Source organism: Xyrauchen texanus, chromosome 28, assembly GCF_025860055.1.
Source record: "Xyrauchen texanus isolate HMW12.3.18 chromosome 28, RBS_HiC_50CHRs, whole genome shotgun sequence".
In the NCBI taxonomy this organism is placed as follows: Eukaryota; Metazoa; Chordata; class Actinopteri; order Cypriniformes; family Catostomidae; genus Xyrauchen; species Xyrauchen texanus.
In genome coordinates this window covers 4,118,387-4,129,166 of record NC_068303.1, presented here as the reverse complement: position 1 = coordinate 4,129,166, position 10,780 = coordinate 4,118,387, and the positions used below count along the sequence as shown (strand labels likewise).

The window sequence follows — 10,780 nt, the reverse complement described above, 5'->3', positions numbered from 1 at the left end:
TTAATATTATACAGTATATATATGATATATCTCAATTAAATATATAAAACCCTAAAATAAATATAAATAGGGTTAGGGTTATATTTATAAAAAAAAATATATATATATATATATATATATAGAGAGAGAGAGAGAGACCCTTGGTATCGTGGGTCATGAAATGATGTAAATAATGGGCCACACCAAAGAGGACAATGCGAGGATGGGAAGCATTATTTATTGTACTGCATGCTGCAAGGATCGAAGGAAGAGAAATGCTACTGTTGAACTGAGATCTAAACCGTTGTGACAGCTGATATCAGCTCTCAATGGGGGCAAGAACTTCATCGGTCTCACCTGTGAGGTGAAAGAAAAATATGATTTCCTCTTTCCACAAAAAACTTGGAGTGATCACTATCATTAATCAGAAACCCCATCAGGCTGTTTGGCTTTCACACAATAATTACTGTATTATCTCTGAAGATGCTGAGATTTTTTACCTGCAGGTTGCTCCTTATCTCTGTCATCCTGCTCTGAGGTCTGACTGACTCCAAACCTCTGTCTCAGCGAGGAGAGCATGTGCTCTGGGATGTGATTGGGCACAGACTCCAGATAATTTAACACGTACCGATCTGCATCAGTCAGGACGAACCGATGACCAAATACTGTGGAAGAGTTATTGTTAAAATATTTTCATTTTCGTAGTAAAAGTAGAATTGCTCATAAAAACAGACTTCAATTCAGAATGACACCTAATGGACGAATCCCAAATTCCACAAAGTGTGGTTTCACAATAATGGAATGTTTTTAATAAGAATTGTTGTTTTCATGTAATATTAAAACAAATTGTTACATTTAATAATTTGTTCATTTGATTAATTCATAATACTTTACTCCTGCATAGAGCAGCAGAAGAAAAAGCGTATGTAGAATCACAGTGTAGAAATGCTGGACTAAACCTTCCAAAGTGGCTCCAATAGAGAAGTCTGCAGGTCCGTAGTATTCTGGATTTTCCACCACACTTCCTGGTTTTGGGACGTGGGTCTTCTCCAGGAATTTTCCACCCATGATGCCGGAGTTCCGTGTGGATCTCTCAAAGATGCTGATCATGTCGTTGGACAGGTAGTAGGACAGAATGAAGCGTCGCCCCTCGTCTAGAGGATTCTGGGAATCCTGTTGTAGTTTGGAAAACTTTTGACATCTGAACAGACTGTGTGTGTATTTTGATAGACTGATAAATCGGCCAATATTTGGCCCTTTTGAGATTATGTTGAGACTTGTCGACTAGTGGATTTTGAAAGTATGTCATTCTTAAAGTTGTATGAGTGCTCTCACCAGCCGTGCGGCGTAACGCAGGACTTTGTGGTCGTTCTCCAGTAGTTTAATCACGTCTTTCTTGGGTGGCTCAGGAATCAGAGACAGACAGTTCTGTAGGGAGTCCTCCAGAGAACCAAAGCCGTTATACGGTGGAATGACCTGCACGTGACAGTCTGTTTAAATTTCATGACGTACATCATCACCGCCATAAAGATTGTGTGAAGAGATTATTTGAATCAGAAATCAGCAGTATAGAATATATATATATATGCTGTATATATACAGTATATATTGATTACATGCAAATACAGTAGCCTGCTTTGCAAAATTGTATCAAATTTATTTCAAAAGTGAAATATTATCCACTTGTAATTTTGATTAGTGATAGACCAAAGTGTTGGTTTGGCCAATTAATCAGCCATTTTTAAGATGAGTGAGACAGTTACAATGGAAGTCAATGCGGACCATTTTTGGAGGGTTTAAAAGCAGAAATGTGAAGCTTACAATTTTATAAAAGCACTTACATTAATTCTTCTGTTAAAACTCTGTTATAACTGTATTATTCGAGAAGTAAAGTTTAAATCAACATTTTTAAAGTCACTTGACATTACAACGTCATGGCAACAAAGTTGTCAAATTGCCTATAACTTAAAACAGAAAAGGTTAATAAGCGATTTTATCACACTAAAATCATGTTTACATGCATATTGTTTATGTTTTATGGCAATACTTTTGAAACAGTGAGTATTTTAATGTTTACTGATCGGCCCCATTGACTTCCATTGTAAGTGCTTCACTGGAACCTCCATTTTGGCTTTTATAAAGAAAAGGAGGGGCAAGTCAAAATAATATTTTTGGCATTCAATATTATGCCACAAATTCTGTCGATTGAGCTTAACCTGTATTGAACCCAGAATATTCCTTTAAGTGAATTTTGAACATTGTGTAACATAAATATTCAATTAATTTAATACATTTTGTGTTTGTCTCACTTACTAAAATTATATTAGATGATTATATAATTATCAATGTGTGGGTACATATTTCACCCAAAATCTAAAGGAAAATAAAATAAAATAATATTTTGCATAAAGACAATCAAGACTTGTTTTAGGACCATTGCAATGTTATTTCATGACAATTAAGCACACATCCTGCCCCCCCGATTCCCCCACTACTGTAATGTGAAAAACAATTATAATAATTTTAATAGAAAAAATAAACATCATCATAGTAATTGTTGAACTAAATTACATAATGAGATTTTGCATCAGAGTAATAAGAATTTGGGGGGAATTAAAAATGTCAATACAAACAAAAAATCTTACTGGTCATAAATAAAAAGGATTTATGCAATTTATTTATGCAAAAAAATAATTTCAAAATTTGTTTGGGAATCTTTTAAATATGTGGTTGTAATGTGACCTGCGCATTTCTTCAGATTCACACTTTAATATAAATATATAATCATTTTATCATGTTGGTCAAGAATCAAGAGTATTTACGACCTTCTTGCTGTCCCGCTGTGTGCTCGTCTGTACAGTCACTGGTTTGATCTGGATCTCGGGGTGATTTTGTTGAAAGTATTTCCAGGTGAAACCATCACAATCATACAGCAGGAAACGCCTTCCCATCAGCGTGAGCTCCTCACCGACCCTGAAGTCTTCCGGAGAGAAATATTCCTGCACGTCCACCTTGGAAACTTCCAGAACACAGCTTGGGAACGGCTCTGAAAGACAAAGAGAGAGAACTAATTAACTAAACTAGTAAAAAGTCATTTATATTGTGTTAGATATTACAAAACACAAAAAACTATCCTGCGATTACTTCGTAAATAAAAACGGTAAATGTAATGTAAATACAATGTAAGATACACTCACTGAGCACTTTATTAAGAACACCTGTAGATCTACTTATTCATGCCATTATCTAATCAGCCAATCATGTGGCAGCAGTGCAGTGCATAATATCATGCAGATACGGGTCAGGAGCTTCAGTTAATATTCACATCAACCATCAGAATGGGGAAACAAATGTGATCTCAGTGATTTGGACCGTGGCATGATTGTTGGTGTCAGATGGGCTGGTTTGAGTATTTCTGGGATTTTCACACACAACAGTCTCAAGAATTTACTCTGAATGGTGTCAAAAACAAAAAACATCCAGTGAGCGGCAGTTCTGAGAGGTCAACAAAGAATGGCCAGACTGGTTCAAACTGACAAAGACTACGATAACTCAGATAACCGCTCTGTACAATAGTGGTGAGAAGAATATCATCTCAGAATGCACAACACGTCGAATCTTGAGGCGGATGAGCTACAACAGCAGAAGACCACATCTGGCACTTTATTAGGACCATAGTGTTGTACACTATGTAGTGAGTGCACAATGTAATATACGGGTGTTTCATATTTGTCTTCAAACAATGTCCAACAGTGTATGTACATGCATCACAGGAGATTTATCCATTTCTGTCATTTTATCTAAAACTCATGAAAATTCCCAGCACAGTGTCACATTTTAGCACATTTCAATTTCTGTATTGTGTTTTCAGTAATAGAATTCTGTGTGACACACTGCTAGAATAAGCTAAATAAAATAATAATAGTGAAAAATAAACTAAATAAAAACAGTCAAATAACAGTATAAATAATTGTGTGTGTGTGTGTGTGCGTGTGTGTGTGTATGAGTGTGTGAGTGATTATGTGTGTGTGTCTGTGTATGTGTGTATGAATGTGTGAGTGTGTATGTGTATGTGTGTGTGTCCATGTGTGTGTGTTTATATGCATAGGTGTGTGTGTTTGTGTGTCCGTGTGTGAGTGAGTGTGTGTAAGTGTGTGTATGTGTAAGTGTGTGTGTATGAGTGTGTCTGAGTGTGTCCAGTGTGTGTATGTGTGTTCGTGTCCATGTGTGTGTGTGTGTGTGTGTGTGTGTGTGTGTGTGTGTACAGTGCTGTGGGTGTGTTTAGGAATTTTTGTGTGTGTGTACAGACTGTGTAATTAGCAAGGGTATGTCTGCTGTATATGTGTATGAATGTATGAGTGACATGTGTCTATGTGTGCCTCATAATGTAAATAGCTTATAAACATAGGTGTAAGCGTATGTGTGTTATGTGAAAATGTAAGAATGCAGAAAGTGTGTGTATGTGTAGGTGTGTAGTGTGTGGGGAAGAATCTGCGAGATGCATACAGCGTGTATATAAATGCATCTACGTGTCCATATGTGAGAGTCCTGCATATATGATATGCGTGCACCAACATGCGTGTGTGTGTGTGTGTGTGTGTGTGTGTGTGTGTGTGTTACGAGGGTATTATGGTTTACATGTGATTTATGAGGATACCCCCAGTGCCCTCATAATTCAAACTGCTTAAAAAACATACTAATAAAAAAATTAATAATTATGTTAATATGAAAAAGGTTTCTATGAGGGTTAGGTTTACGGAATAGAATATATAGTTTGTACTGTATAAAAACCATTGTGTCTATGTGTGTGTGTGTGTGTGTGTGTGTGTGTGTGTGTGTGTGTGTGTTTGAGGGAGGTCTCACCACAGGTTGGTTTGATGTGTTTAGGAACTCTCTGTCTGCGGAGCAGCACTGGGAACGGGTCTCGTCCGCTATTGGGCTCTTGATGTTCACAGATCTCTATAGAATTATCCACCAGATAATAATGCAGCGTCACAGAGCGTTTATCCCTGAAGATGGAGTCCGAGTCATCCCACAGTGCGAAGAACCGCAGCACCTGCACATACAATTCATAAAATAAATATATATGTGTACGGTTGAACAGCATTAATTAATAAGGGTATGAGAACAGAGGACTGTGTGTGTGTGTTTACCTGTCGATCTTTGGTGAGAAAATGTTCCAGCTGATGATTATGTTCGTAGGGTGTCGCATGGGTTTGTTGTGTCTGAGTGCGGAGGGTGGTGTATGGGTCACTGGGAATGGACTCTGGTTCATTCAGGACTATCCCCTGACTCTCCATGAAGTCCTACACACACATACACACATAACTAAGTCAAACCTAGACCCATCAGAAATAGCCTGGCCTTTGACTAAGACATAATGTCTGGTCCATATTGCAGCTTATTCAGGCCAAAAATCTAATCCAAAATAGATTATCTCACAATAATAGGCAGGCATGAAAAGATTCATTTCAGTTCATTCATCAAATTCAGTCTTTGAATATGCAGCTTTATAAGTGCATATTTCAGTATCGAGTATAGTGTGTGTACCTGGGTAAAGGGATCACAGTGTGTTATCCTATACACTGTTCCATACAAATTCATGTCCATGCAGAGATTGAGGTCTTTCCAGTTGTAAAACTCTCCGTGCTGGTTTTTAGTGAGTCTCTGCCGTTTGATCAGTTTTCCTTGCGGAATTCCAGAGTTTTCCACCGGCGGCTCAATCACACCCATGCTGTCGTCCTCCAGGTAATAATATATCACCACTGGACGAACACGGAATTTCTCGTCTGGGGAGTGCAAGACTGGTTGCTGGAAGTAGCCATAGAAACGGAGCACCTGGAGGCCAAAGGGTAAAGGTCAGAGGTGGGCATTTGTAGAATAATGTTGATTACTACTGAAAATTATTTGGATTCGTCCCTCCCAAGTAAAAATCATGGTTACAGTGAGGCTCTTACAATGGGACAGTCCATTAACGTTAAAATACTCATTGTTTCAAAAGTATAGTCACAAGAAGTAAACATTATATGTGTTTACATGATTTTTGTATGATAAAATCGCTTACATGGTTTACCACCGTTGTGCCGCCAAGGCAACGAAGTTGCAATATTGGATATAACTTTACCATAATGCGAGAACATGTTGGTTTTCACACCCACACCTATCATATCACTTCTGAAGATATGGATTTAACCACCACTGGAGTCATATGGTTTACTTTTATGCTGCCTTTATGAGCTTGTTTGACCTTCAAAGTTCTGGTCACCACTCACTTGCACTTTATGGACTTTCAGAGCTGAGATAATCTTCTAAAAATCTTTGTTTGTGTTCTGCAAAAGAAAGTCATACACATCTGGGATGGTATGAGGGTGATTAACTGATGAGAACATTTTAATTTTGGGTAAAATACACTCCCTTTAAGTTTATATATGTATATATAAGTCAGAAGTTTACATACACTTAGGTTGAAATCATTAAAGCTAATTTTTTAACCTCTCCACAAATTTAATATTAGCAAACTATAGTTTTGGCAAGTCGTTTAGGACATCTACTTTGTGCAAGACATGAATTGAATTGCTTGGCCAAAATGTCCATCATTATGTTTGAAGGAAAACGGGGGCAAGCCGAAGAACACCATCCCAACCGTGAAGCGTGGGGTTGGCAGTATCATGTTGTGGGGGTGCTTTGCTGCAGCAGGGACTGGTGCACTTCTCAAAATAGTTGCCATCATGAGGAAGGAAAATTATGTGGATATATTGAAGCAACATCTCAAGACATCAGCCAGGAAGTTAAAGCTCGGTCACAAATGGGTCTTCCTAATGGACAATGACCCCAAGCATACCTCTAAAGTTGTAGCAGAATGGCTTTAGGACAACAAAGTCAAGGTATTGGAGTGGCCATCACAAAGCCCTGATCTCAATCCGATAGGAAGTTTGTGAGCAGAACTGAAAAAGCTTGTGCGAGCAACAAGGCCAACGAACCTGACTCAGTTACACCAGTTCTGTCTGGAGGAATGGGCCAATATTCCAGCAACTTACAGTGAGAAGCTTGTGGAAGGATACCCAAAACATTTGACCCAAGTTAAACAATTTAAAGTCAATGCTACCAAATACTAACAAGTGTATGTAAACTTATGACCCACTGGGAATGTGATAAATAATTCTCTCTACTATTATTCTGACATTTCACATTCTTAAAATAAAGCAGTGATCCTAACTGACCTAAGACAGGGAATGTTTTCTACGATTAAATGTCAGGAATTGTGAAAAACTGAGTTTAAATGTATTTGTCTGAGGTGTATGTAAACTTCTGACTTCAACTGTACATATATAAATGAGAAATGAGTCTATTAAATAATGGAAATAATTTTTCAGGGTGATTAACATTAAACCACTAACACTGTCAACTGAGTTATATCTCGTATTGAACACTGAACACTTTATTGATCTATGAACCTTGAATTGAACTTAACATTTCAGCTTTGAACTTCAGTACTTAAAGGGCACCTATTATGGAATTTTGAAAATTACCTTTCATGTAGTGTGTAACATAGATTTAAGTGAACAAAAACATCCTGCAAAGTTTTATATATATGAATGTTCACCATAAAAAAAGTTATTGTCTCTCAAAAGTAGGAGTCAACATGAGTTACATGAGTCAATGTAATGAATCGTTTTTCCAATGAGTCATTTTCCTTTTCGTTGTGACGTCAAGACGAAAAATTATCAAATTGGCTGCGCCCATTGGTCGGATTGCGTAAGTAGCTAATTTCGGCGGGCTCTGAGCGCGCGAACGCGAGGCCGCGCGCCCATTGGTCGCGCGTTCAGAGTCGCCCCGTCATTGGTTTGAGCAGTTGCCGCAGCACAGCCAATGACCGAGCTGCCTCGCTCATTACCGTACGTTCACACCAGAGGCGGCGAGAGCGTCAAATCGACCGGAAGTCATTCATTTTCAATGACAGCCAGCGTCTCTCGGCGGCGAGAAGCGGCGCGGCGAGTCTTGGGCGGCGTGGGCGTCAGATGGAAGTTCAAGTGCAGTCAACATTATGGTAATGAGCTGTGACGCGGTTCGGCGGCAACCTATTGGAATATAGAAGTGCTCCGCTGTAGCGAAGTCTAGAGAACATAACCGTGTAAACTTTGGTTCCCACCAAACATTCGTTCCGAAGATAAAATGGAGAAACGAATTATTGCCGTGACGGGTTTCCTGTAATATATGACCAAGACCACAGTTTTTATTACAAATGTATTTTATTTTGATAACAAACAACTGTAATTTTAATTACTTTCTGCCATCGATCGATTTCTTATTTTCACATTTTAAAGAGTTCATGAGTATATACGCTACTTGTGATCGGTCGGCAAAAAGTAAATGGTCGACATGTCTGGATGTTTAAATTGCGGCCCCCTTTAAATATAGTTCACAAAACAAAGCATTCTGAACAAACGTTGCCGCCTATTTCAACTACGTCAGAGCGTCCACGAGCGTCCTTGAGCGTCGAAGGCAGGGCAGCTAGAGCGAATTTGGACGCTCTCGCCGCTTCTGGTGTGAACGTACAGTTACTGTCTGCTGTGCAGCTGCAATGCGTTTTACATAAAGACTTCAATATTTCTCGAGAAACGGAGTTTTCCCATAGCGTAAGCTACTTACGCAATACTCCTTCCCTCCTCTCAGGGAACCGAGGTTACGTTAGTAACCGAGTCGTTTTTTGTCATTGCATGCATGTAAAACTGTTGTTGGGGACTCCCAAAACAATATTAGGAACATTTTAAATGCCATAATAGGTGCCCTTTAACACACAAGCCACAATAACGTTATTAAATTTCACTCCAAACTGAAAATTATATTATTATTTATTCATGTCATTCCAACCTCGTATGACTCTCTTTCTTCCGTGGAAAAACCAAAAGAAAACAATTTTATTGGACTTGCAATTCATACAATAGCTTTGTGTGAGAAACAGATCGACATTATAATATCCAACTTAGACACCAATTCGTAAAGGATATTTTCAGTGAATCGGTTCATTCAGTTCAAAGCTGGTCTTAATCTCTCACTGATCCGATTCTTGAGTTAAACTCGCTGAATCGATTCTTTTGCAGCGACCAACAGCCCGCTGAAGATAATCGGTAAAAAAGGTCTTATTTTCAGTCTGTTTCTCGCACAAAGCTATCGTAGTCATATGAACTACTTTTATTGATCCTTTTTGGAGCTTTAAAGCTTTAGTCGGTCCCCATGCATTTTAATTGCATAGCAGTATATTCCCGATCTTACTATTTTGCAGTATATTTTTAACAGCAGATCACCTTCTTGTCATAAGCAGCGTGTGCTGGAATGTAACTCATCGGCGGGTGGCGGTGTGTGTCGGTACCGTACGTCAGGTTCGGGATGTCGCTGATTAGCTGGTTCCGCTCACAGTGACTGATGTTAACCGACAACAGCGGGTCCTGTCCGGTACCGACCACTGGCCGCCGGGGCAGAGCATAACCGTTCTTAAAAGCAAGAGTCTGAGCTCTGTGATAAGCGGATTTCTAAATGAAAGAAAAAATAATAATAATAAAAAAAAAAAATAATTAGAATATCTGAAATATACATCTCAGGAATAATAATTTAATATATATAAAAAAGTAATGATTGGTAGTATGGTTAATTTTAAAACCATAATATAACAGAATATAGTTTTGAAGAATGTTCTTTACATATAAACAAATGTATTACGTTTCTGCAATATTTTAATTTTCTGATTGATTTTCAAGTCTTTCTCTCTCCCTCTATGTATAAATACATACACACACAACAATAAATTATTAGAATATATTATGTATAGGTTTGAAGAATTTCAAATGATCAAGAATGATTAAGTATCAAATTAATCAATTGATCCTTTGGAACAACAGTAGCCTACAAGGATATTCAAATTAGGATTTTTATTTATTTATTTTACCGTTAAATCCCGAAATGTGTTGCCTGGCAGGAAAGGCAGTCCTTGTCCTGGATTTACAGACATTACTCCTAATTAATGCATTAATCTAAATTTATCTAAAATGATAAAAAAGCTAATTTCTAACAAGCTGATGTTGTCTCATGAGACTGCTGCTCTTCCCAGAGGAAGTCTATCTCCATGGACACCACAAAACACTAGCGGTTGCCATGGTGATGTAAACAATACAGTTTTTTTTTTAAAACGTATACATTTGCAAGATTTATACAACATTATACAATTAACAACAAATGTGAATAATAATAATAATAATAATAATAATAATAAGTAGTAAAAGTTTAAGCCAGGGGTAAAATTAAGCATTGAAATTACAATAAATTAATGGAAAGATGTGCCTCGTGAGTTCTCTTTGCTTTTTTATTTTTAATACTGTTCAAAGTAGAGCCATATTTTTAAACGTAATTTATAAATTGTTCAAACTTTGGCTTTGCTTTTGACAAATTCTGCACATGGATGTGATATTTTCCATATAAATGATCGTATAACAAAAAATGTAATACTTTTAGTCAATGGTATATCCTTACAAAGAAATAATATGGTATCAAATAATTCAATCTCTATCAAAGTTCCAAAGATCATAGATGTAGGTCTTTTACAGATTCTTCAGCAACCCAACATACGTTTTCAATATCCAAATTAAAACGTTCAAATAACTGCTTAACAACTTCATTATTTCTAAAGAATATATTTGTTATTGTCCAGACTTAGATGACCAAACACTGTTGAACATGGCACATAATTCCTCCTCAATACGTTTTTAACATATTTATTATTACATTTGTCTTTAACAACATTAATGAC

General features: G+C 37.4%; 2 protein-coding genes across 2 annotated transcripts in view; both read right to left on the bottom strand.

The window, feature by feature from the left end:
- LOC127621932 (protein eva-1 homolog A-like) overlaps positions 1-10,780 on the bottom strand; it is a 187,298-nt gene that overhangs the window by 120,599 nt on the left and 55,919 nt on the right. The gene's annotated exons all lie outside the window — the stretch shown is intronic.
- On the bottom strand, positions 201-10,076 carry efhc1 (EF-hand domain (C-terminal) containing 1). The gene is made up of 10 exons (XM_052095744.1): positions 9,923-10,076; positions 9,285-9,509; positions 5,530-5,817; positions 5,133-5,285; positions 4,843-5,035; positions 2,805-3,025; positions 1,315-1,455; positions 939-1,152; positions 480-644; positions 201-336 (listed from the first exon to the last, which is right to left on the bottom strand). Exons 1-10 carry the CDS (start codon positions 9,983-9,985, stop codon positions 299-301), a joined length of 1,701 nt encoding a protein of 566 aa, XP_051951704.1. The 5' UTR covers positions 9,986-10,076; the 3' UTR covers positions 201-298.

Bases quoted from the DNA above. Each gene is read 5' to 3' on its own strand.
- efhc1 (XM_052095744.1), bottom strand. From the start codon at position 9,985: ATGTCTGTAAATCCAGGACAAGGACTGCCTTTCCTGCCAGGCAACACA. The intron at 5,818-9,284 runs GTGATCTGCTGT...TTTGGCCTCCAG, and splicing joins ACGCTGCTTATGACAAGAAG to GTGCTCCGTTTCTATGGCTA. The intron at 645-938 runs GTTTAGTCCAGC...ACTCTTCCACAG, and splicing joins TATTGGAGCCACTTTGGAAG to TATTTGGTCATCGGTTCGTC.